The sequence below is a fragment of the Nerophis ophidion genome, linkage group LG07 (genome assembly GCF_033978795.1).
Source record: "Nerophis ophidion isolate RoL-2023_Sa linkage group LG07, RoL_Noph_v1.0, whole genome shotgun sequence".
In the NCBI taxonomy this organism is placed as follows: domain Eukaryota; kingdom Metazoa; phylum Chordata; class Actinopteri; order Syngnathiformes; family Syngnathidae; genus Nerophis; species Nerophis ophidion.
The window spans coordinates 23,843,190-23,871,016 of NC_084617.1; the positions used below are offsets into that span (position 1 = coordinate 23,843,190).

General features: G+C 42.0%; 2 protein-coding genes and 1 long non-coding RNA gene across 3 annotated transcripts in view; 2 read left to right on the top strand and 1 right to left on the bottom strand.

Annotated features, from left to right (window-relative positions):
- Nucleotides 1–27,827, bottom strand: part of LOC133556083 (uncharacterized) — a 522,853-nt gene that overhangs the window by 187,387 nt on the left and 307,639 nt on the right. The window lies entirely within an intron of this gene.
- Nucleotides 16,315–16,838, top strand: LOC133556075 (small integral membrane protein 36-like). The gene has a single exon (XM_061905688.1). The coding sequence runs from the start codon at nt 16,535–16,537 to the stop codon at nt 16,835–16,837; it is 303 nt and encodes a 100-aa protein (XP_061761672.1). The 5' UTR covers nt 16,315–16,534; the 3' UTR covers nt 16,838.
- LOC133556074 (monocyte to macrophage differentiation factor-like) overlaps nt 16,919–27,827 on the top strand; it is a 30,663-nt gene continuing 19,754 nt past the window's right edge. The window contains exon 1 of the mRNA XM_061905687.1: nt 16,919–17,078. The gene's annotated coding sequence lies outside the window, so the exon portion shown is untranslated. The remainder of the gene's footprint in view (nt 17,079–27,827) is intronic.

Sequence of the window (27,827 nt, forward strand, 5' to 3'; positions counted from 1 at the left end):
TTACACTTACAGATATAGCGACTAACTGTTGTTACTGACAGTGGTTTTATGAAGTGTTCCTGAACCCATGTGGTGATATCCTTTACACACTGATGTCGGTTTTTGATGCAGTACCACCTGAGGTATCAAAGGTCCGTAATATCATCGCTTACGTGCAGGGATTTCTCCGGATTCTCAGAATTTTTTGATGATTTTATGGACCGTGGATGGTAAAATCCCTAAATTCCTTGCAATAGCTTGTTGAGAAATGTTGTTCTAAAACTGTTCGACAGTTTTCTTACAAAGTGGTGACCCTCGCCCCATCTTTGTTTGTGAATTACTTAGCATTTCATGGAAGCTGCTTTTATACCCAATCATGGGGACCCTCCTGTTCCCAATTAGCCTGCACACCTGTAGGATGTTCCAAATAAGTGTTTGATGAGCATTCCTCCACTTTATCAGTATTTTTGCCACCTTTCCCAACTTTTTTGTCACGTGTTACTGGCATCAAATTCTAAAGTTAATGATTATTTGCAAAAAAATTAAATGTTTATCAGTTTGAACATCAAATATGTTGTCTTTGTAGCATCATTCAACTGAATATGGGTTGAAAATGGTTTGGAAATCTTTGTATTCCGTTTATATTTACATCCAACACAATTTCCCGACTCATATGGAAACTGGGTTTGTACTTACTTATTCATTTATTTATTTGTTTATTCACTGTTGTGTTACATATTGAGTATCAAATGGAAAAAGCTCTGCTTCCTCCTACTCCTTTTCAGATATGCTGTAAGGCAGGGGTCGGGAACCTTTTTGGCTGAGAGAGCCAAAAAGCCAAATATTTCAAAAAGTATTTCCGTAAGAGCCATATAATATTTTTCTTAACACTGAACACAACTAAACGTGTGCATTTTTAAGTAAGACCAACATTTCTCGGGTATAGGAGGTCTCTTATTCTTTGTGATAACATTGTTATTCTGTAGCTAACTGTGGAGGGGGCGTGGCCTGCGGGCCTGCAGCGAACTGAAGTGTGCCAGGACAGGCCTCGAAATCAGCGATAGGTGTGTAGATGGTCCACCTGGGCCTTGATAACTAATCACTTGTCGCTCTGTTATAAGCAGCAGCCAGTAGGAGAGACGGGGTTGGGCCTGGAGCCAGAGCGCGAGTGAGAACGAAAGACAAAAATACAATTGCTGGACACCAACTGAGATGGTGAAGAAATAACACATCCTCTTCCATCAGGTCTGGACTGACTGGCACCAGCTCAGATGGAGGTGCAAGATAGTCCATGGGAACAAACTCCACCCAGGAGAAGACAACACATCCTCTACACTCTCTTGGGAACAAACATCCCACCTCTGTATTATTTATAAAAACAACACATGGGGACAAAGTGAATGAACATGTTTGTACCCTATAAAGCAGCGGTGACAAAAGTTTGGCATAATCTGTATATTTGTAACATATGTTGTAACGATAAAATATATTAAATATTAACGGCATCTATTATGAGGTATGACTCTAATTAGCTTTGTCAGCTACAACACCAAGCTAAGATGCGATTTTAGCATATGTTATGTGCACCCCAATCATTGCATTTTAGTTTGATACGAAAGAAGAGGTAAGCATATCATCATCATCGCCCCCTGTTGGTGGACTTTAGTTATGATGAGGAAATTAAACATGAATGATTGAGTCTGTCATGATTAGAGTTGACCTCTGACCTCTGCAGTGGCGGTGTTTGAATCATGAGATAATTTTGCAAATATTAACCTAATTGTGCTAACTGACCAGTCATTGCCGCCTCCTGCTGTGCCTCAACTGTAATAACACAGGGTGTCCAAACTTTTTCCAAACTAAAAGCATAAAGGGGGCCTTTTTCATAAGTTTAATTTTCAAAACCAATATAATAAATGGATGTTTTTTAACCTTAAATGCTCCCCTTAAGTTTGGTCTCAGTCATAAAAATGTAAAATCAATTAGAATTTTAAATGATTATTTTTCAACGCTTAAAGGCCTACTGAAATGAGATTTTCTTATTTAAACGGGGATAGCAGGTCCATTCTATGTGTCATACTTGATCATTCCATTGAGAACAAAACCATTGTTTCACTGTTCTATCGCAAATTAGGATTGTGCCACTGTTCTTGGCCGGGTTTACTATGAACGTGCGATTTGGAACGAAGAAAAAGTGAAATTGTGGTTGAGCGATGTTGGATAAGCTAAAGTAGGCGGTGCTAATGCTATCCATTTGCTTCTTTCTTTGTCTTTGCGCTGCTTACCCAAAAGACGCTTTCTTTGTGAAATAAATTGCTTAACGTGGACCCCGACTTAAACAATTTGAAAAACTTATTGGGGTGTTACCATTTAGTGGTCAATTGTACGGAATATGTACTGAACTGTGCAATCTACTAATAAAAGTATCCGTCAATTGTGGTGCCGCAGCCGCTGCTAATTTATTCTAATTGTTTACTACCCAGTTTCAACAACAACTACAGAACATGTTAAAACTAGACCTTAGATTGAACATTTAGCACATTTTGCCACTAAATTGAAAATGTGTGCACCCTTTTTGTTTGCAACTAGAGTAAATCACACCTAACCTTATCCTTGTCCACACACACTCACAGAATGGTCTTAAAGGCCTACTGAAATGAGATTTTCTTATTTAAACGGTGATAATAGGTCCATTCTATTTGTCATACTTGATCATTTCGCGATATTGCCATATTTTTGCTGAAAGGATTTCGTACATAACATCGACGATAAAGTTCGCAACTTTTGGTCGCTAATAAAAAAAAGTCTTGCCTGTACCGGAAGTAGCAGACGATGTGCGCGTGACGTCACCGGTGTGAGGGCTCCTCACATTGTTTATAATGTGAGCAATTCGGACTGAGAAAGAGACGATTTCCCCATTAATTTGAGCGAGGATGAAAGATTCATGGATAAGTAAAGTTAGAGTGAAGCACAAAAAAAAGGGAAGAGGCGACGGCTCCAAGCAGCGGCAGTGGTACAGTTTCAGATGTAATTAGACACATTTACTAGGATAATTCTGGAAAATCCCTGATCTGCTTATTGTGTTAATAGTATTTTAGTGAGATTATGAAGTCATACCTGAAAGTCGGATGGCTGCAGTGAATTCCAGTGTCTCTGAGAGAAGCAGATGAGGCAAGATCACAGCTGCCTTTTTGAGCTGCAAGATGAGGTCGCGTAATCCACTCAAGTCTCCAGTAAGAGCTGACTTAATGTCACAATTTTCCCATCCAAAAACTCGCTGGTTGGCGTAGAGCAGGGGTCTCAAACTAAATTTACCTGGGGCCCACTGGATACAGAAACTGGGTGAGGCTGGGCCGCAAGAAAAGATTTCTTTAAAAATCAAACATGCACTTTTTAATGAATTCACCTTATATGAATGGCGTTCTCGCCCTAGCAGTGCACCTCCCGACAATCTACCGTTGCAACTACTGTATTTTCACGAATTTGTCCCAATTTTCACCCGGCCGACATTATTAAGGGCTGCCGTGACTGCACTGCCTTTAACGTCCTCTACAACAGTGGTTCTCAACCTTTTTTTACTGTGAACTGTGAACATTTTTTTTTTCAAGTACCCCCTAATCAGAGCAAAGCATTTTTGGTTGAAAAAAAGAGATAAAGAAGTATATTACAGCACTATGTCGTCAGTTTCTGATTTATTAAATTGTATAACAGTGCAAAATATTGCTCATTTGTAGTGGTCTTTCTTGAACTATTTTGAAAAAAAGTTATAAAAATGACTAAAAAACTTGTTGAAAAATAAACAAGTGATTCAATTGTAAATTAAGATTTATGACGCTGTCAAGCGCCCTTCATATTAAACTCGCAGGCCGCACCAACATTAAATTCTCATATCGAAGTGCAGGCCGCATAATAACGTTTCGCGGGCCAATTGCGGCCTAAAGGCCGCATGTTTGAGACCCCTGACGTAAAGGAACCTGTTCGCTTGACCGCTATGTGTTAAAGCTTCACAACAAACAAAGAAACACAGGCTGTGTTTCAGTGCTAAAGGCAGTTGCAATCCACCGCTTTCCACCGACAGCATTCTTATTTGACGTCTCCATTATTAATTGAACAAATTGCAAAAGATTCAGCAACATAGATGTCCAAAATACTCTGTAATTGCGCGATGAAAAGAGACTACTTTTAGCCGTAAGTGGTGCTGGGCTAATATGTCCGCTACAACCCGAGACGTCACAAACATGCGTCATCATTCCGTGACGTTTTCAACAGGAAACTTCGCGGGAAATTTAAAATCGTAATTTTGTAAACTAAACCGGCCGTATTGGCATGTGTTGCAATGTTAAGATTCCATCATTGATATATAAACTATCAGACTGTGTGGTCGGTAGTAGTGGGTTCAGTAGGCCTTTTACCAACAGGAAGCAATATGTGAAGATGGTTGAAAATATGTCAACACGGTTGGATATATCTTGTGGTGTACCGCAGTGATCAATACTGGGACCAAGATTGTTTAATCTTTATATAAACGACATTTGTAATGTTACAAAGGACTTGAAGTTAGTTTTATTTGTAGACTACACAACTGCTTTCTTTTCAGGAGAGAACACAGACGATAATACAAATAATAACGGAAGAAATGAACAAATTAAAAAAATGGTTTGATAAAAACAGACTATCTTTGAATCTCAGTAAAACTAAAATAATGCTATTTGGTAACAGTACAAAAGAGCATCAGGCACGAATACAAATAGACGAAGTAGATATTGAAAGGGTAAATGAAACCAGATTTTTGGGAGTATTAATAGATGATCAAATGAACTGGAAATCTCATATACAAAACATACAACATAAGGTGGCAAAAAACATTGCAATAATGGATAAAGCAAAATACGTCCTGGGCCAAAAATCACTTAATATTCTCTACTGCTCGCTAGTGTTACCATATCTGAGTTATTGTGCAGAAATATGGGGAAATAACTACAAATGTGCGCTACATTCGTTAACCGTGTTCCAAAAAAAATCAATTAGAATAATATATAATGTTGGATACAGAGAACATACAAACCCTTTATTTATTGAGTCAAAAATATTAAAGTTCTGTGATTTGGGAAAATTTTAAACAGCAAAATGATGTACAGAGCACACTAACCTGCAACCAAAGAATGTACAACAATTCTTCTCAACTAAAGAGGAGAAATATAACCTTAGAGGAAAATCTAATTTAAAACACTTGTATGTAGAATTCCATTGTGGAATGGATTAAGTAATGAAGTTAAACATTGTACTGATATGATCCAGTTGTTTAAATTAATAGTGCTTACAAAGTACAAAGAAGAATAATTATGAGAAATACTGATATTCTGCATCTCAGTATGTTGGGACGGCGTGGCGCAGTGGGAGAGTGGCCGTGCGCAACCCGGGGGTCCCTGGTTCAAATCCCACCTAGTACCAACCTCGTCACGTCCGTTGTGTCCTGAGCAAGACACTTCACCCTTGCTCCTGATGTGTGCTGGTTGGTGCCTTGCATGGCAGCTCCCTCCATCAGTGTGTGAATGGGTAAATGTGGAAGTAGTGTCAAAGCGCTTTGAGTACCTTGAAGGTAGAAAAGCGCTATACAAGTACAACCCATTTATTTATTTATTATTTATTTCGCGATATTGCCATATTTTTGCTGAAAGGATTTAGTAGAGAACATCCACGATAAAGTTCGCAACTTTTGGTCGCTTATAAAAAAGCCTTGCCTTTACTGGAAGTAGCAGACGATGATGTCACCAGTGTGAGGGCTCCTCACATCCTCACATTGTTTATAATGTGAGCCTCCCGCATCAAGAGCTATTCGGATCGAGAAAGTGACAATTTCCCCATTAATTTGAGCGAGGATGAAAGATTCGTGGATGAGGATATTGATAGTGAAGGACTAGAAAATATAAATAAATAAATAAATAGAGTTAAAAAAAGGCGATTGCATTGGGAGCGATTCAGATGTTTTTAGACACAATTACTAGGATAATTCTGGGAAATCTCTTATCTTTCTATTGTGTTGCTAGTGTTTTAGTGAGTTAAATAGTACCTGATAGTCGGAGGGGTGTGTCGACGGGTGTCTTGACGCCAGTCTCTGAGGGAGGTCACGGCAGCTGCATGGACGGCGCAAGCACCGCTGGTCTCCGGTAAAAGGCGACTTTTTACCACAATTTTCTCACTGAAACCTGCCGGTTGACAAGTGGTCGGGAACCGTCACGCCAAATTTCTTCCCCCTACAAAAACCTTCCCCCCGGAAGACATTTGGTGTTAATGCTTGTAGGACCCCAATGAGGGTGGAAGGACCTTAAAGCAGCCCACACAGCTGCCTGTTTTAAAAGCATTATAATTGGCTTGATTGTCATTGGTGAAAAATAACGGTAAAGAAAAAATATTAGCATTCCAGCATGCTAACCTTTCAATCTATTTTTGTTTCGCTAATTTTGCAGCTGTAACCCTTAAGAGTCATATAACGTGGTATTGTTCCACCCTCATTGGGGTCTTTCAGGCATTGGAGGGGCTTCCGGGGGGAAGGTTTTTGTAGAGGGAAAAAACTTGGCGTGACAGAACCATGTTCGCTTGACCGCTCTAATCCATAGTAAAGCTTCACCTCCGGGAATTTTAAACAAGGAAACACCGTGTGTTTGTGTGGCTAAAGGCTAAAGCTTCCCACCTCCATCTTTCTACTTTGACTTCTCCATTATTAATTTAACAATTGCGCGATGAAAAGAGACGACTTTTAGCCGCAAGTGGTGCTGGTTAATATGTCCCCTCCAACCAAAAACGTCACAAACACCTGTCATCATACGCGTCATCATTCCGCGACGTTTTCAACAGGAAACTAAGCGTGAAATTTAAAATTGTAATTTAGTAAACTAAACCGGCCGTATTGGCAAGTGTTGCAATGTTAATATTTCATCATTGATATATAAACTATCAGACTGCGTGCTTGGTAGTAGTGGGTTTCAGTAGGCCTTTAAATCTCTAGATTAAGGGTGTCCAAAGTGCAGTCTAGTTTTTATTGGCCTGCAACATAAAAACATCCTGGATTAGAACAATATACAAAAAGTTCAAGTTAAAGTACCAATGATCGTCACACACACACACTACGTGTGGTGAAATTTGTCCTCTGCATTTGACCCATCACCCTTGATCACCTCCTGGGAGGTGAGGGGAGCAGTGGGCAGCAGCAGTGCCGCGCCCGGGAATCATTTATGGTGATTTAACCCCCAATTCCAACCCTAAATGCTAAGTGCCAAGCAGGGAGGCAATGGGTCCCATTTTTATAGTCTTTGGTATGACTCGGCCGGGGTTTGAACTCACAACCTACTGATCACAGAGCGGACACTCTAACCCCAAGCGAAACACTAGAATACGCAATTCTGGGAGAAATTACGTGTGAATGCTGAAATGAGCAAACCAAATTTTTTTGCTTATGTTGGCATGCTAACACTTAAAATGCATCAAGTACTAGGTCATATGACCATGAGGCGTACGCATGTGAAATTAGCTAAAGAAGTTAGCATGCTAACAGTTTGCGTGTGGCAAGTATCTAGTTATGTGATTCTGAGGTGTTTGACTGTAAAATTAGCTTAAAAAAAAAAGAGCGTGTGGCAAGCACTTGTATGATTCAGAGGTGATCAGCTGTAAAACTGGCTAAAAAGGTTTCCATGTTATTGTTAGTATGCTAGGATGCTAACGTTAGCATGCTAACAGTGAGTATGTTAACAGTTAGCATGTGTCATGTACCATGGTATATGACTCTGAGGTGTTCAGCAGTAAAATTGGCTAATAAGTTAGCATGCAAACAGTTAGAATGTATCAAGTAAGAAGTCATACGACTATGAAGCGTACGCACGTGAAATTAGCTAAATGAAGTTAGCATGCTAACAGTTTGTGTGTGGAAAGTACCTAGTTATATGACATTGAGGAGTTTGGCTGTAAAATTAGTTTAAACGCGAAAGGGGTAAGCACTAGGAAATGGATGGATGGAGGGTTAGCATACTAAAAGTTAGCGTGTGGAAAGTACTTAGTTATATGAGTCAGAGGCGATTAGCTGTAAAACTGGCTGAAAAGGTTTCCATGCTATTGTTAGTATGCTAGGATGCTAAAGTTAGCATGCTAACAGTTAGCATGTGTCATGTACCATCGTATATGACTCTGAGGTGTTCGGCAGTAAAATTGGCTAAAAAGTTAGCATGCGAACAGTTAAAGTGCATCAAGGTCCAGGTCATATGACTATTAAGTGTATGCATGTGAAATTAGCTAAAATAAGTTAACATGCTAACAGTTCACGTGTGGCAAGTACCTAGTTATATGACTCTGAGGAGTTTGGCTGTAAAATGAGTTTAAACGCGAAAGGGATAAGCAGTAGGAAATGGATGGATGGAGGGTTAGCATGATAAAAGTTAGCGTGTGGAAAGTACTTAATTATATGAGTCAGAGGCGATCAGCTGTAAAACTGGCTGAAAATGTTTCCATGCTATTGTTAGTATGCTAGGATGCTAAAGTTGTCATGCTAAAAGTTAGCATGTGTCATGTACCATGGTATATGACTCAGAGGTGTTCAGCAGTAAAACTGGCTAAAATGTTAGAATGCATCAAGTACCAAGTCATAGGACTATGAAGCGTATGCATGTAAAATTAGTTCGCAATCCACTTCAGCTCAATCTGTCGATAAAAAGTAAAAAATATATATATTTTTTATGTTTTATGCACTTTTTGTCAAAGACAAAAATATGCAATGTTTTCTTTCGATAAAATGATCAAAGGGGGATATTTGATTAGAAGTAATTGGGGCCTTAAATATGTCAATAATTCATAACAAAATTTATTTTGATTCATTATTATTTTTTGAGCAATGACAGTTAAAACATATCCCACTAAAAATTTTACGGATCCATTACAGCAGGGGTCCCCAACGCGGTGCCCGCGGGTACCAGGTAGCCCGTAAGGACCAGATGAGTTGCTCAAACAGCAGCACTTACGAGTGAGCTGCCTGTATTTTTAAATTTGATTTATTTACTAGCAAGCTGGTCTCACTTTGCTTGACTTTTTTTATTCTAAGACGGACAAAACTCAAATAGAATTTGAAAATCCAAGAAAATATTTTAAAGACTTGGTCTTCACTTGTTTAAATAAATTCATACTTTTTTTTTTACTTTGCTTCTTATAACTTTTAGAAAGACAATTTTAGAGATAAAATACAACCTTAAAAATGATTTTAGGATTTTTAAACACATATACCTTTTTACCTTTTAAATTCCTTCCTCTTCTTTCCTGGCAATTTAAATCAATGTTGAAATATATATATGTTTTATTGTAAAGAATAATAAATACATTTTGATTTAATTCTTCATTTTAGTTTCTGTTTTTTCAACAAAAAATATTTGTGAAATATTTCTTCAAACTAATTATGATTAAAATTCAAAAATATTATTCTGTCAAACCTAGAAAATCTTTAGAATCCAATTTAAATCTTATTTCAAAGTCTTTTGAATTTCTTTTAAAATCTTTGTTCTGGAAAATCTAGAAGAAATAATGATTTGTCTTTGTTAGAAATATAGCTTGGTCCAATTTGTTATATAGTCTAACAAAGTGCAGATTGGATTTTAACATATTTAAAACATTTCATCAAAATTCTAAAATTAATCTTAATCAGGAAAAATTACTAATGATGTTCCATAAATTATTTTTTAAATTTTTTCAAAAAGATTTGAATTAGCTAGTTTTTCTCTTCTTTTTTTCGGTTGAATTTTGAATTTTAAAGAGTCGAAATTTAATATACACTATGTTTCAAAATTAAATTTTAATTGTTTTCCTGTTTTCTCCTCCTTTAAACCGTTCAATTAAGTGTGTTTTTTTAAATAATTTATTCTCTACAAAAAACCTTCCGTAAAAGGAAAACAAATGCACGACGGAATGACAGACAGAAATACCCATTTATATATATATATATATATATATATATATATATATATATATATATATATATATATATATATATATATATATATATATATATATATATATATATTATTTATTAAAGGTAAATTGTGCAAATTGGCTATTTCTGGCAATTTATTTAAGTGTGTATCAAACTGGTAGCCCTTCGCATTAATCAGTACCCAAGAAGTAGCTCTTGGTTTCAAAAAGGTTGGTGACCCCTGCACTACAGTATAATACAGCCCCAGGGGGTTGTAAACTCAATTAAGCAGCTAAAGTATAATGCAAAATATATATATGTACAGTAGCAATGTGTAAAGCTATAGGCTCACACAAGTTCGGCAAAAAAATCCAAATTTGGAACACAGCATAATATTTTTCACAGCTTTTTGGTTGTTAGAGGTAGAAATTGTTTTAAAGTAAAGTTCGAAATATTTTTTAAATGGTACAAAAACAGGTTGGGCATTGGGAAACTTACATTTATGAATATATAAAACATATAAAATGTTGGTGTTGTTTACTTAAGTCAATATGCCATCATAGTACAGTCTACATGTATCTCTTATGTTTGACTGCCCTCTACTGGTCACACTTATCATTACACCATGGGTCTTCCGAGACAAACAGGTCCTAGGTGAGGAATCAGACAAAGAGCAGCTCGAAAACTTCTATGGAAATGCAAAAACCAAGACTCCGATTTCCCTCGACCGGACGCGGGTCACCGAGGCCCCCCTCTGGAGCCATGCCCGGTGTTGGGGCACGATGGCGAGCGCCTGGTGGCCAGGCCTGTCCCCATGGGGCCCGGACGGGCACAGCCTGAAGAGGCAACGTGGGTCCCCCCTCCAATGGGCTCACCACTCATGGGAGGGCCATAGAGGTCGGGTGTGTCGTGAGCTGGGCGGAGCCAAAGGCAGGGCACTTGGTGGTCCGATCCTTAGCTGGATGTAGTCGGACTCACTTCGACGCACAGCAAGAGCTCTGGAACCAGTTCTCTCGAGAAGGGCTGGACTCTCTTTCACACTGGCGTTGCACGCAGTGAGAGGTGACGGGCTGGGGTAGCAATTCGTGTCGCCCCCTGGCTCAAAGCCTGCACGTTAGACTTCAACCCAGTGGACGAGAGGGTAGCTTCCTTCTACCTTCGGATGGGGGGGACGGGTCCTGACTGTTTGTGCTTACGCACAAAACAGCAGTTCAGAGTACCCACCCTTTTTGGATACACTCTTGGGAGTACTGGAAAGTGCTCCCCCGAGTGATTCCCTTGTCCTACTGGGAGACTTCAACACTCATGTTGGCAACGACAGTGAAATCTGGAGAGGCGTGGTCGGGAAGAATGGCTGCCCCGATCTGAATCCAAGTGGTGTTTTCTTATTGGACTTTTGTGCTCGTCACAGATTGTCCATAACAAACACCATGTTCAAATATAAGGGTGTCCATATGTAAACTTGGCACCAGGACACCCTAGGCCGCAGTTCCATGATCGACTCTGTAGTTGTGGCATCTGATTTGCGGCCTCATGTTTTGGACACTCGGGTGAATACAGGGGCGGAGCTTTGTACCGATCACCACCTGGTGATGAGTTGGCTGCGATGGTGGGGAGGATGCCGGACGGACCTGGCAGGCCCAAACGCATTGTGAGGGTCTGCCGGGAACGTCTAGCAGAGTCTCCTGTCAGAGAGAGTTTCAATTCCCACCTCCGGAAGAACTTTGAACATGTCACGAGGGAGGTGCTGGACAGTGAGTCCGAGTGGACCATGTTCTGCACCTCTATTGTAGAGGCGGCTGATTGGAGCTGTGGCTGCAAGGTAGTTGGTGCCTGTCGTCAAGCTGAAGAAAGAGTCGAATCGGGTTCTTTTGGCTCATAGGACTCCGGAGGCAGCAGACAGCTACCGACAGGCCAAGCGGTGTGCGGCTTCAGCGGTCGTGCATAAACTCGGACATACAAGGATTTCAGGGAAACCATGGAGAACAAATTCCGGATGGCTTCGAAGCGATTTTGGACCACCATCCGCCGCCTCAGGAAGGGGAAGCAGTGCACTGTCAACACCGTGTATGGTGAGGATGGTGTTCTGCCGACCTCGACTGTGGATGTTGTGGATCGGTGGCGGGACTACTTTGAAGACCTCCTCAATCCCACCAACATGTCTTCGTATGAGGAAGCAGTGCCTGGGGAATCTGTGGTGGGCTCTCCGATTTCAGGGGCTGAGTTTGCTGAAGTGGTTAAAAAGCTCCTCGGTGGCCCCGGAGGTGGATGTGAACTGCCCAGAGTTCTTTAGGGCTCTGGATGCTGTGGGGCTGTCTTGGTTGACAAGACTTTGCAGCATTGCATGAACATGGGGGGGCGATACCTCTGGATTGGTAGACCGGTGTGTTGGTTCCTCTATTTAAGAAGGTGAACCGGAGGGTGTGTTCCAACTATCGTGGGATCACACTCCTCAGCCAGGTGTACTGGAGAGGAGGCTACGCCGGATAGTCATACCTCGGAATCAGGAGGAACAGTGTGGTTTTCGTCCTGCTCGTGGAACTGTGGACCAGCTCTATACTCTGGGCAGGGTCCTTGAGGGTGCATGGGAGTTTGCCCAACCTACATGTGCTTTGGGACTTGGAGAAGGCATTCGACCGCGTCCCTCGGGAACTACTGTGGGGAGTGCTCAGAGAGTATGGGGTAACGGACTGTCTGATTGTGGCGATCCGCTCCCTGTAAGATCAGTGTCAGAGCTTGGTCCGCATTGCTGGCAGTAAGTCGGACACGTTTCCAGTGAGGGTTGATTCTGTTCATAACTTTTATGGACAGAATTTCTAGGTGCAGTCAAGGCATTTAGGGGATCCGGTTTGATGGCTTCCGGATTAGGTCTCTGTGTTTTGCAGATGATGTGGTCCTGATGGCTTCATCTGGCCAGGATCTTCAGCATTCACTGGATTGGTTCGTAGCCCAGTGTGAAGCGATTGGGATGAGAATCAGCACCTCGAAGTCTGAGTCCATGGTTCTCGCCCGTAAAAGGGTGGAGTGCCATCTCTGGGTTGGGGAGGAGACCCTGCCCCAAGTGGAGGAGTTCAAATACTTCGGAGTTTTATTCACGAATGAGGGAAGAGTGGATCGTGAGATCGACAGGCGGATCGGTGCGGCGTCTTCAGTAATGCGGACGCTGTAATGATCCGTTGTGGTGAAGGAAGAGCTGAGCCGGAAGGCAAAGCTCTCAATTTACCGGTCAATCTACGTTTCCATCGTATGGTCATGAGCTTTGGGTTATGACCGAAATGGGTTTGCTCCGCCGGGTGGCAGGGCTCTCCCTTAGAGATAGGGTGAGAAGCTCTGCCATCCGGGGCGAGCTCAAAGTAAAGCCGCTGCTCCTCCACATCAAGAGGAGCCAAATGAGGTGGTTTCGGGCATCTGGTCAGGATGCCACCCAAAAGCCTCCCTAGGGAGGTGTTTAGGGCACGTCCGACCGGTAGTAAGCCATGGGGAAGACCCAGGACACGTTGGGAAGGATATGTCTCCCGGCTGGCCTGGGAACGCCTCTGGATCCTTCGGGAAGAGCTGGACGAATGGGCTGGGAAGAAGTAGGTCTGGGCTTCCCTGCTTAGGCTGCTGCCCCCGCGACCCGCCCTCAGATAAGCGGAGGAAAATCAATCAATCAATCAATCAATGTTTACTTATATAGGGCTAAATCACTAGTGTCTCAAAGGGCTGCACAAACCACAACACAAACCACTACGACATCCTCGGTAGGCCCACATAAGGGCAAGGAAAACTCACACCCAGTGGGACGTCGGTGACAATGATGACTATGAGAACCTTGGAGAGGAGGAAAGCAATGGATGGTGAGCGGGTCTAACATGATACTGTGAAAGTTCAATCCATAATGGATCCAACACAGTCGCAAGAGTCCAGTCCAAAGCGGATCCAACACAGCAGCGAGAGTCCCGTTCACAGCGGAGCCATCAGGAAAACATCCCAAGCGGAGGCGGATCAGCAGCGCAGGGATGTCCCCAGTCGATACACAGGCAAGCAGTACATGACCACCGGATCGGACAGGAGCCCCTCCACAAGGGAGAGTGGGACATAGGAGAAAAAGAAAATAAACGGCAGATCAACTGGTCTAAGAAGGGAGTCTATTTAAAGGCTAGAGTATACAAATGAGTTTTAAGGTGAGACTTAAATGCTTCTACTGAGGTGGCATCTCAAACTTTTACCGGGAGGGCATTCCAGAGTACTGGAGCCCGAAATGAAAACGCTCTATAGCCCGCAGACTTTTTTTGGGCTTTGGGAATCACTAATAAGCCGGAGTCCTTCGAACGCAGATTCCTTGCCGGGACATATGGTACAATACAATCGGCAAGATAGGATGGAGCTAGACCGTGTAGTATTTTATACGTAAGTGTAAAACCTTTAAGTCACATCTTAAGTGCACAGGAAGCCAGTGCAGGTGAGCCAGTACAGGCGTAATATGATCAAACTTTCTTGTTCTTGTCAAAAGTCTAGCAGCCGCATTTTGTACCAACTGTAATCTTTTAATGCTAGACATGGGGAGACTCGAAAATAATACGTTACAGTAATCGAGACGAGACGTAACAAACGCATAGATAATGATCTCAGCGTCTTTAGTGGACAGAATGAAGCGAATTTTAGCGATATTACGGAGATGAAAGAAGGCCGTTTTAGTAACGCTTTTAATGTGGGACTCAAATGAGAGAGTTGGGTCGAAGATAACACCCAGATTCTTTACCGTGTCGCCTTGTTTAATTGTTTGGTTGTCAAATGTTAGAGTTGTATTATTAAATAGAGGTCAGTGTCTAGCAGGACCGATAATCAGCATTTCCGTTTTTTTGGCGTTGAGTTGCAAAATGTTAGCGGACATCCATTGTTTAATTTCATTAAGACACGCCTCCAGCTGACTACAATCCGACTTGTTGGTCAGCTTGAGGGGCATGTAGAGTTGGGTGTCATCAGCATAACAGTGAAAGCTAACACCGTATTTGCGGATGGATGGATGAAAATACATTTGCGTGAAGACGTCAACCGGGTTTGATTAAAGCGTGCTAGCATGCTAACGCTCCTCAAACCCACCCCACCTCGGATGGGGGTTAATGTGTGTCTTTTTACAAAAGATTTTGGACATCGAAATTATGTAACTACATTTTTTTTGCGTTGGAATTTTGTGAACTGATTTATTTTTACATCAAATTTTGCTGACAATAAATGTACATTTATGAATATAAATCTCACCGGATCTTGTGGTTTATGCCTGGACGTTACTTCCTGCTTGTCACAAGACACGCCACCTGGGTGCGCGAGTGGCCGCACAAAACGTCACGTGACCCGAGCTAACGAGAGGATTTTTTTTTTCAGCCAAATGTTGCCACCTTAGCGTGTTGAAGGCAGGTTCTAATCCAGAAAGTTTAATCTGAGAGAGTTCTAAAAAAATAAATAAATAAAAAACGACTGGACAATACTTCCTGCTTGTCACAAGACACGCCCCGTGGGTGCGCGAGAGGCTGCACAAAACGTCACGTGACCTGAGCTAACGAGGGGATTTTTTTTTCCAGCCAAATGTTGTAGCGTGTTGAATCAAATCAAATCAAATCAACTTTATTTATAAAGCACATTTAAAATTTACCACAGGGGTAGCCAAAGTGCTGTACAATGGACAGGTTAAAAGATAATACGAGGACCGAGCAAACAGCATAACACAAACAGAACATGATAAAAAATAAATAAATAAAACATAAAAACAGGTTCACAGCAGGTGTATAATGGGGCACCGTTTTAGGATGGATATCACTCAGTGTTAAAAGCCAAGGAATAAAAGTATGTTTTTAAGAGGGATTTAAAAACAGGAAGAGAGGAGGCTTGTCTAACACTCAGAGGTAGGTCGTTCCAGAGCTCAGGAGCAGCAGCGGCGAAAGCGCTGTCACCTCTAAACTTGAAGGCAGGTTCTAATCCAGAAACTTTAATCTGAGAGAGTTATAAAAAAAAAACGACTGGACAATACTTCCTGCTTGTCACAAGACACGCCCCCTGGGTGCGCGAGAGGCCGCGCAAAACGTGACGTGACCCGGCTCGACCCGAGCTAACGTCAGGATTATTATTTTTTTCCCAGCCAAACGTTGCCACTTTAGCGTGTTTAAAGCAGATTCTAATCCAGAAATTTTAATCCAAGAGCGTTGCAAAAAAAAAAAAATAAATAAAAAATTGCATGAAGACGTTTTCCGGGTTTAATTAAAGCGTGCCAGCCTGCTAACGCTCCTCAAACCCACCCCGCCCCGGAATTGAGCCAGATGGCCGATGTCGCCAATCCCTGCTCACAATCGAGATTAAGATTACACCACACACACACACACACACACACACACACACACACACACACACACACACGGATAGAAAATGGAGGATGTGCGTAGAAGTGCGAGCAGATGATATAAGAGACAATCCGCCACAAAGTCCAGGATTAAATTATCAAAGCGCACCATTGATCGCAGAAACGGGCGGTTTGGAGGAGCGGCGGCGATTAAAGTCTTTGCCGAGCGGGACCCAGGACATGGACGCGGGAGGACAGGCCGGCACCGTGCGCCGGTAGCGCGGGCCCACAGGAGGATGGGCTTCCTGGAAAACTACCAGGAGATCGACCCGGTCACGCTCAACCTCTGCATCCTGATCGCCAGCTACGTCATCCTGCTGCTGGTCTTTCTCATCTCCTGCATCATGTACGACTGCCGCGGCAAGGACCCCACCAAGGAGTACGCCCCGGACCCCCCGCCCACCCAGTCGCCCATCCGGCTGGTGGTCATGCAGAGCTCCCCGGCCCCTGTCGGGCGCTGGGACGCGGCCGGCATGATCACCACCTACCACGAGCCCCCGCACGGCGACTTCCGGGAGAAGAAGAGCACCATGGTCTGAGGGGGCGCCCTTTTTTTCCACGCTTCCACACTGAAAAATCCTTTCCTTTTTTTGGGACTTCCTACATGCCCAGGGACGCTGACGCGGAGTGGCTTGCATGTGCGTGTGCGTCTGTATGTGTGTGTGTGTATGTGTGTGTGCGTGCGTGAAATCCTTGCTCAAGGGTCGGCCAGGATGTCAGATGTCACAAGTGATAAGGCGCCATGTTGTTTTGACGCATTTAGCCAGGATTAAAGTGAAGGTGAGCAAAACAAGCGCACACACACACACACACACACACACACACACACGCACACACACACGCACGCACACACAAACAAACACACACACACATACACACACACACACACACACCGCAGGTGGGAATAAAAAGTATGTGAGAATAGAGAATAGAGAATGGACTTTATTGTCATTATATTTGCATATAACGAGACTAAAGACTCCAATTTAAGGTGCGGTAGTGGGAACAAATATGGGGTAAAATAAATGACACAAGAGGTAATAAAGGAAAAACTAACAATTGAAATAAACAGACTACCGTATTTTTCAGACTATAAGCCGCAGTTTCTTTCATAGCTTGGCCAGGGGTGCGACTTATACTCAGGAGCGATTTATGTGTGAAATTATTAACACATTACCAAAAAATATCAAATAATATTATTTATCTCATTCACGTAAGAGACTAGACGTATAAGATTTCATGGGATTTATCGATTAGCAGTGACCGATTGTTTGGTAAACATATAGCATTTTCTATATATTATAGTTATCTGAATGACTCTTACCATAATATGCTACGTTAACATACCAGGCACTTTCTCAGTTGGTTATTTATGCGTCATATAACGTACACTTATTCAGCCTGTTGTTCACTATTCTTTATTTATTTTAAATTGCCTTTCAAATGTCTATTCTTGGTGTTGGGTTTTATCAAATACATTTTCCCCAAAAATGCGACTTATACTCCAGTGCGACTTATATATGTTTTTTCCCTTATTTATTATGCATTTTCGGCGGGTGCGACTTATACTCTGGAGCGACTTATACTCCGAAAAATGCGGTACTATCCAATAAAAATAATAAGCAATCCTGCACAATATACAAAACACTATAGAAATACAAAATACTGTACAATATACAGAACAAGACTAGAGTACCGAAGTAATAAATAACAATCAGTGTCGGACGTATTGCACTCGAAGGGTAGTGTTGCCTTCCGCCCGATTGTAGCTGAGATAGGCGCCAGCGCCCCCCCGTGACCCCGAAAGGGAATAAGCGGTAGAAAATGGATGGATGGATGGATGGGTAGTGTTGCACAGTAGGGTATTAGGGCATGATATTGTATAGGGGTGACTTATTATTATTATAAGTTAGAGTTCCACATGGTGACAGCTTTGGGAAAGAAGCTGTCTCTGAGCCTGTTTGTTCTGGCTCTGATGCACCTGTAGCGCCTGCCTGATGGTGGCAAGTCAAACAGGTGGAAGCAAGGGTGTGTGCTGTTCTTGGTAATATGCCGGTCCCTGGAAGCTTTTACGGGAGGGACGTGGCCTTCTTGGAATGAGGAAGTGCTGTTGTCATCTACTTCCTGATTGGCTGCCATTCAAGGATTAGCCCTCCAACATTTGCTTAAGTCTGCCCGCACCTCTTATGTCTTATGTCAAGTTGGGACGTCTCCAAAGAAGAAGCTGGCAGTCTTGTCTTCTAGACCGGTGCTTCTGAAACTTTTCAACCACCCCCGAAAACGCTTATTGGCTCCCCGAGTGCCACCATAATGACCGACATTAAAATACAGTAGCATAGTAGGCCTACAGTGGTGGTCAAAAGTTTACATACACTTATAAATAACATAATGTCATGGCTATCTTGAGTTTTCATTCATTTCAACAACTCTTATTTTTTTGTGATAGAGTGATTGGAGCACAAACTTGTTGGTCACAAAACACTATTCCTGAAGTTTGGTTCTTTTATGAATTTGTTATGAGTCTACTGAAAATGTGAGCAAATCTGCTGAGTCAAAAGTATACGTACAGCAATGTTAATATTTGTTGTCCCTTGGCAAGTTTCACTGCAATAAGGCGCTTTTGGTAGCCATCCACAAGCTTCTGTTTGAATTTTTGACCACTGTGCTTGACAAAATTGGTGCAGTTCAGCTAAATCTGTTGGTTTTCTGACATGTACTTTTTTCTTCAGCATTGTCCACACGTTTAAGTCAGGACTTTGGGAAGGCCTCTCTAAAACCTTAATTCGAGCCTGATTTAGCCATTCATTTTGTGACGCTTTGCTGGCATCGTGGTGTGGTTGCGTTCTTTCGTTGATGCAATGCGGAATGGACACAGCGTGAAGGTAAGGATGATGATTTATATATGTACTAAAGAACAAACTAAGAACAAAAACACTTGAACGAAGGCACTATCAACAAAACCAACAGAACTAGCATGTGAGCTAGAAGGAACAAAAGACGCTGGCATGTGAGCTAGGGAAACAAACAAACAAATAGCATGGAAGCTAATCGAGTTCTAAAGGTAGTTAGCCCAATGCGGGATAGCGACGTCACCTGTTGCATGGAAAGCAAGTTTACACTGCTCGGCTGAATGGCAAACAAAGGCAGGCTTAAATAGGGAGGTAATCAAACGGCAGGTGCGTGTGAGAAACACAAGGCAGGTGACATAAATACGTAATTAGGCAACGGAACAAAACACTAAGTGCCACCAGGAACTAAGGAAGTCAAATAACAAACAGGATGTGATATACAAAACAAAACAAAACCAGAATATGCCATGATACGAGTAGTGGATCATGACACCTTCACCACGTTTGACGTGTGTTTGGGGTCACTTTCCTATTGGAACACCCAACTGCGCCCTAGACCCAACCTCCGGGCTGATGATTTTAGGTTGTCCTGAAGAATTTGGCGGTAATCCTCCCTTTTGATTGTCCCATTTAAAGCACCTGTTCCATTGGCAGCAAAACAGGCCCAGAGCATAATACTACCACCATGCTTGACGGTAGACTTGGTGTCCCTGGGATTAAAGTCCTCACCTTTTCTCCTCCAAATATATTGCTGGGTATTGTGACCAAACAGCTAAATGTTTGTTTCATTTGACCACAGAACTTTCCTCCAGAAGGTCTTATCTTTGTCCATGTGATCCATCCATCCATCCATTTTCTACCGCTTATTCCTTTTTGGGGTTGCGGGGGGCGCTGGCGCCTATCTGATGTCAGATGAAAAAAAATTGAGCTGTTTGGCCACAATTACCCAGCAACATGTTTGGAGGAGAAACGGTGAGGCCTTTAATCCCAGGAACACCATGTCTACCTTCAAGCATGGTTGTGGTAGTGTTATGCTCTGGGTCTGTTTTGCTGCCAATGGTACTGGTGCTTTGCAGAGCGTAAATGGGACAATGAAAAACAAGGATTACCTCGAAATTCTTCAGGACAATCTAAAATCATCAGCCCGGAGGTTGGGTCTTGGGTGACAGTGACCCCTAACACACGTCAAAAGTGGTAAAGAAATGGCTAAACCAGCGTATAATTAAGGTTTTAGAATGGCCTTCCCAAAGTCCTGACTTATACGTGTGGACAACGCTGAAGAAACAAGTCCATATCAGAAAACCAACCAATTTAGCTGAACTGCACCAATTTTGTCAAGAGGGTTGGTCAAAAATTCAACCAGAAACTTCCCAGAAGCTTGTGGATGTCTACCAAAAGCGCCTTATTGCAGTGAAACTTGCCAAGGGACATGTAACCAAATATTAACATTGCTGTATGTATACTTTTGACCAAGCAGATTTGGTCACATTTTCAGTAGACCCATAATAAATTCATGAAAGAACCAAACTTCATGAATGTTTTTGTGACCAACAAGTATGTGCTCCAATCACTCCATCACAAAAAAAAATAAGAGTAGTAGAAATTATTGGAAACTCAAGACAGCCATGACATTATGTTCTTTATAAGTGTATGTAAACTTTTGACCACGACTGTAAGTATTCATTAAAGGCCTACTGAAACCCACTACTACCGACCATGTAGTCTGATAGTTTATATATCAATGATGAAATATTAACATTGCAACACATGCCAATACGACCTTTTTAGTTTACTACATTGCAATTTAAAATTTCGTGCAAAGTATCCTGTTGAAAACGTCAGTATGATGACACGTATGATGACGCGTGCACGTGACGTCACCAGTTGTAGCGGACATTTTTTTCCAGCCCGATCCCAGCTATAAGTAGTCTGCTTTAATCGCATAATTACACAGTAGTCTGGACATCTGTGTTGCTGAATCTTTTGCAATTTGTTCAATTAATAATGGAGACGTCAAATAAGAAAGATGTAGGTGGGAAGCGGTGTATTGCAGCTGCCTTTAGCCACACAAACACAGCCGGTGTTTCTTTGTTTACATTCCCGAAGGTGAAGCTTTACTATGGAACAGAGCGGTCAAGCGAACATGGTTCCCGACCACATGTCAACCGGCAGGTTTCGGTGAGAAAATTGTGGTAATAGGTCAGGTCTTACCGTAGACATGAGCAGAGCTTGCGTCGTTCCTCGTGCACCTGTCAAAGAGGCAGCTGCGTGGCTTCCCTCAGAGACACTGGCGGTCACCACGTCACACGTGGCCACACCCCTCCGACTTTCAGGTACGACAGTATAATCTCACTACAACACTAGTAACACAATAAGCAGATAAGGGATTTTCCAGAATTATCCTAGTAAATGTGTCTAATAACATCTGAATCGCTCCCACTGCCCTGTCTTTTTGTTTTTTTTTCTAGTTCTTCACTCTAACTTTCCTCAGCCACAAATCTTTCACCCTCGCTCAAAGTAATGGGGAAATTGTCGCTTTCTCGGTCCGAATTGCTCTCGCTGCTGGTGGCCATGATTGTAAACAATGTGAAGATGTGAGGAGCTCCACAACCCGTGACGTCACGCGCACATCGTCTGCTACTTCTGGTACAGGAAAGGCTTTTTTATTAGCGACAAAAAGTTGCGAACTTTTTTGTCGATGTTCTCTACTAAATTATTTCAGCAAAAATATGGCAATATCGCGAAATGATTAAGTATGACACATAGAATGGACCTGCTATCCCCGTTTAAATAAGAAAATTTCATTTCAGTAGGCTTTTGAACACAAGGCAAATGTTTTAATTTAACAAGTATATTTGCTATCTTTGGGCACCGTAACATTAAACAAAGTTTGAACAGTAACACTGTCTTTGAATATTTAATTAAGCGATTCCCCTGGATGGAGCCCACGTACCACCGTTTGTTCTAAAACATGCTAACTGAAGTACCATCAAGATCACAGTAAATCAGAGGTGTCCTGATTCTTCATTTTCAATTCCGATACCGACATTGGAGCTATGAGTATTGGCCTATATTATCAGATACGATATCAGCAGGAACCATACGTACTTGTATTATTCAGAACGTTAGCAAAGGTTGGATGAAGTGAAATGAGTCAAACAGAGACAACGAGAGGTATGAAAACACAAATCTACTCATTAATAACGTACGCTGTCCTTAAGTTGAAGTGGAGTGGCAGTTTGTTTTTCTCCACTAATTCATGAAGTTGAACGATGCGGACACATTTGTTACTGGATACTTTCTACCACGCTTCTGTCTTGGAGACTTGGTAATATGCAACTATAATTATTTGATACGTGTTTATTTTGACAAAGGTGCTGTTTTACACTGCAAAAACAAATATTTATACTTGAGCCTGTGTGCTATTGTGTGCTTAGCTGTTGTGTAACTGCTAGCTCCTAGTAGCCTTTAGCCTAGCACAATATTTCTCAAACCTTTGTCTGGGGAAATTGTGTCCCTGTAAAACGTGCACGTCACAAACACTCACCTCCGTGGAGGTCTTGTTTTTTGCCCTTAAAGTTCTGAAGTTTCCGGGGACTTCTTTCCTCAGTCTGTAAACAATCAAAAAAAACTTACAAAAGATTGTTTGATAAATGAAAAATACCGATACATTGTTGCTGTCAATATTTGTAATGATCCGCCCACCTCTGTGTACATTCAAAAACTCTCGCTTTGTGGTTAGCAAGTGCAGCATGTTTAGCTATTTCTTATGCTACGGTGATAAAGCTACTTGTAGGAAACATCGTTTATTTGCCGCCTAGAGGTGAGGATTATTGATTTTGAAGTAGCTTCACGCTGTAGCGCAGGGGTCTCAGAAACGCGGCCCCTGGGCCAATTGCGGCCCGCGAGACGTTATCTTGTGGCCCCCACCTTAATATGAAAGTTTAATGTTAGCACGGCCCGCGATTTTTATATGAATGGTGCTTGACAGCGTTTTGTTATTTGGCTCCATAATGGCTCTTTCAACGTTTTGGATTGCCTACCCCTGCGTTAGTGGAAAAGCGGCAAATGAGTGAAAGCGACAGAGACGTTGCTTTGGAGACGAGGGTTTTCTTACGTGCCTGGCTGCAGTCACACCGCGACACCTGTCCGTCAGTAATGACAGTCCCTCATAACCTAAAAAAATGTTTTTAAGAAATCTTTTCTTGGGGCCCAGCTTCACCCAGACTCTGCATCCAGTGGCCACCAGGTGAATTGAGTTTGAGACCCCTGCTGTAGCGGGACGTTAGCCACTAGCCAGCTGGAGAGGACTCGTATGTTTGCTTGTCGCTGTCAAATTTGTGCAACGCAGCTACAATGTGTCTTCAACGTAATATTAAAAACTCTCTCTGTATTGCCCCACCCTTGTCAGTTTTTTATTTTTTGGGCAAATTTGATAGCTATTTGTCGCCCAAAAGCTATGTGAAAAACTCTGTGATGCTAACACTACTGCTAGCCAGTTAGCCGTTGCAAAGCCACACCTTAAACGTCTTCATTGGTAAGTTAATAATATCTTGACAGCTTCTAATATTATAAAGTTGAAATAATAACTATGGATGTGACTAAAAACAGAGATAACCGCTGTAGCTTGCTCGCTAGCTTAAATGCTAACATGACTGCGAGAGACGTTCACGTCTTTCCCTATTAAGAAACGACATACCACAATCTAAACTTATATACAAACACATTACTGTCTGAGCATTCAAGATATTTAATTATGTACATTGAACATACAGGCTGTGTTTTCTTAGAACACAGTGATAAATATGAATATCTATACGCTGAGGAATAAGACGCAGAGGTGTCAACAGGCTGTGATGTCACAAACAGGAAGTGAAGTACACAACACCCAGTTTTCCTCCAAGTTCATTATTTAAAAAACACTTTTACAAATTAAAACATAAGATAAACATATTTAAACACTGAAATAAGAATAATAGGGCTCTTGAGAAGCCAGAACAATATTTAATGCCAAGGAAAGTATATTGTGTGCCTGTTTTTTTATTTAATAAATACCTTATTTCCTTGAATTGCCGCCAGGCATGTAATAAGCGCCTGCCTTGAATTACTGCTGGGTCAAACTCGCTTCCCAAAATTATTAGTGCATGCTTACTATTACCGCCGGGTCAAAATCGTGACGTCACCAGTGACGTTTCCCCTGACGTCATTTTCAAAATGGCTGAGGAGTTCTTTTTTACTTGTACTATGTGTAAACCAGGGGTCTTGTTCAACAGACATACAGATCACACTGAAGGCTGTGATATAAAACCAATTTAACACTCTTACTAATATGTGCCACACTCTGTGAACCCACACCATACAAGAATGACAAACACATTTCGGGAGAACATCGGCTCTGTAACACATTATAAACGCAACATAACAATTACCCAGAATGCCAGGCATCCATGACTCTTGGCTATATTATACACCCCGCTAGCACCAAACTCCGCCCTCCCCCCGTGCGTCGGTTGAGGTGGGCGGGGTTGGGGGCGCGTGTTTAATGTGGCCAAGAGTCATGGATGCATGGCATTCTGGGTAATTGTTATATTGTGTTTGTAATGTGTTACAGAGCCGATGTTCTGCAGAAATGTGTTTGTTATTCTTGTTTGATTAGGGTTCACAGTGTGGCGCATATTAGTAAGAGTGTTAAAGTTGTTTATATCTCAACCGGTATGGCTGTTGAGCGAGTATGCCTTGCAATCTCGTATGAGAAGCAGCGAAATGCATGCGTCCGGCCGGCACGCAGATAGCATGGTGTAAAGGTGGACGCGATGACATGTTATAGAACAGTAGTCTCCAACCACCGGGCCCCAGAATAATTTTTTATTAATTGTATTTTTTTTTACTGCATACCATTGGTATGTGCAGGGGTGAGAAGAGGTTTTAAAATTACTAGCGCCTGCTTACTTTTACCGCATGCCTTGGATAAGCGCAGGAGTGAGAAGAGGTTTGAAATCAATTAGCGCCTTGGCGGCTATTCAAGGAAATACGGTAAGTCAAATAAAACCAATCTTTGCGGGTCGCTTCCGCAAGTAGAGATGTTTCTGTTTAGCTGCAGTTTTTAAACAAAAAAAGAATAAACAGAATAACAATGGAAAAAAAACAGATCAAAAAAGAAAAACAGAAACAAATAACACAAATGAATTATTAAAATGAGTAAATGTCATTGTGTGTATAAGTATTTTTAGAGCACCTTCAACAATAGCGTGATAAAAATATTGGTAATTGCCATCATCAAACAGACTCCCTTTTTAGACCAGTTGATCTGCCGTTTCTTTTCTTTTTCTCCTATGTCCCCCTCTCCCTTATGGAGGGGCTCCGGTCCGATCCGGTGGCCATGTACAGCTTGCCTGTGTATCGGCTGGGGACATCTCTGTGCTGCTGATCCGCCTCCGCTTGGGATGGTTTCCTGCTGGCTCCGCTGTGAACGGGACTCTCGCTGCTGTGTTGGATCCGCTTTGGACTGGACTCTCGCGACTGTGTCGGATCCATTATGGATTGAACTTTCACAGTATCATGTTAGACCCGCTCGACATCCATTGCTTTCCTCCTCCCCAAGGTTCTCATAGTCATCATTGTCACCGACGTACCACTGGGTCATTATTGTCACCGACGTCCCACTGGGTGTGAGTTTTCCTTGCCCTTATGTGGGCCTACCGAGGATGTCGTAGTGGTTTGTGCAGCCCTTTGAGACACTAGTGATTTAGGGCTATATGAGTAAACATTGATTGATTGATTGATTGATTTTGGTCACAACGATAATACTTTTTTTTATTATTTCATTTGCTTTATTTACTCAGTTTGTTAATTATGGGAAACTAATCTTTGGCTTTTAGTACAAATGCATTAAAACTGGCAGGTTAAAAAACAATATTAAAAATTGTCATATTACTCGAAATCAAATGTTTTGAAAACATGAATGGTGATCATTGTTTTGCAATATCGCCTGGCCCTAAAATACAAGGGAGACTTGCTAGGATGACGCGTTAGCTGTCAATTAAAAAAAGAGCAAATATGTCCAATTCAACAAAGCAAAGTCCTTCTGAAAGTCATTTCTTGGGCGGACGAGTCTAAACTAACATGATTTAGTTTGGAGAAGAGCCAACACTGCGCATGAAAAATTAATCTTAGTGATGGATCCGTCAACATCGAGGGCTGCTTTTCTTCAACTGGACATGGACGACTAATATCAGCCCAGCGTAGCATTTTTGGCTAATCCTCCAGTCCTCCAGTGGTAACATTACTTGGTGGCAAGGATTAGTGCTTTATAAACCGCAAATATATATACATATATATATATATGTATGTATATATATATGTATGTACACCACCGTTCAAAAGTTTGGGGTCACCCAAACAATTTTGTGTTTTCCATGAAAAGTCACACTTATTCACCACCATACTTTGTGAAATTAATAGAAAATAGAGTCAAGACATTGACAAGATTAGAAATAATGATTTGTATTTGAAATAAGATTTTTTTTTTACATCAAACTTTGCTTTCGTCAAAGAATCCTCCATTTGCAGCAATTACAGCATTGCAGACCTTTGGCATTCTAGCTGTAAATTTGTTGAAGTAATCCGGAGAAATTGCACCCCACGCTTCTAGAAGCAGCTCCCACAAGTTGGATTGGTTGGATGGGCACTTCTTGCGTACCTTACGGTCAAGCTGCTCCCACAACAGCTCAATGGGGTTCAGATCTGGTGACTGCGCTGGCCACTCCATTACCGATAGAATACCAGCTGCCTGCTTCTTCTCTAAATAGTTCTTGCACAATTTGGAGGTGTGTTTCAGGTCATTGTCCTGTTGTAGGATGAACTTGGCTCCAATCAAGCGCTGTCCACTGGGTATGGCATGGCATTGCAAAATGGAGTGATAGTCTTCCTTATTCAAAATCCCTTTTACCCTGTACAAATCTCCCACCTTACCAGCACCAAAGCAACCCCAGACCATCACATTACCTCCACCATGCTTAACAGATGGCGTCAGGCATTCTTCCGGCATCTTTTCAGTTGTTCTGCGTCTCGCAAACGTTCTTCTTTGTGATCCAAACACCTCAAACTTGGATTCATCCGTCCACAACACTTTTTTCCAGTCTTCTTCTGTCCAATATCTGTGTTCTTTTGCCCATCTTAATCTTTTTCTTTTATTGGCCAGTCTCAGATATGGCTTTTTCTTTGCCACTCTGCCCTAAAGCCCAGAATCCCGCAGCCGCCTCTTCACTGTAGATGTTGACACTGGTGTTTTACGGGTACTATTTAATGAAGATGCCAGTTGGGGACCTGTGAAGCGTCTATTTCTCAAACTAAAGACTCTAATGTACTTATCTTCTTGCTCAGTTGTGCAACACGGCCTCCCACTTCTTTTTCTACTCTGGTTAGAGCCTGTTTGTGCTGTCTTCTGAAGGGAGTAGTACACACCGTTGTAGGAAATCTTCAATTTCTTAGCAATTTCTCGCATGGAATAGCCTTCATTTCTAAGAACAAGAATAGACTGTCGAGTTTCAGATGAAAGTTCTCTTTTTCTGGCCATTTTGAGCGTTTAATTGACCCCACAAATGTGATGCTTCAGAAATTTAATCTGCTCAAAAGAAGGTCAGTTTTGTAGCTTCCGTAACGAGCTAAACTGTTTTCAGAT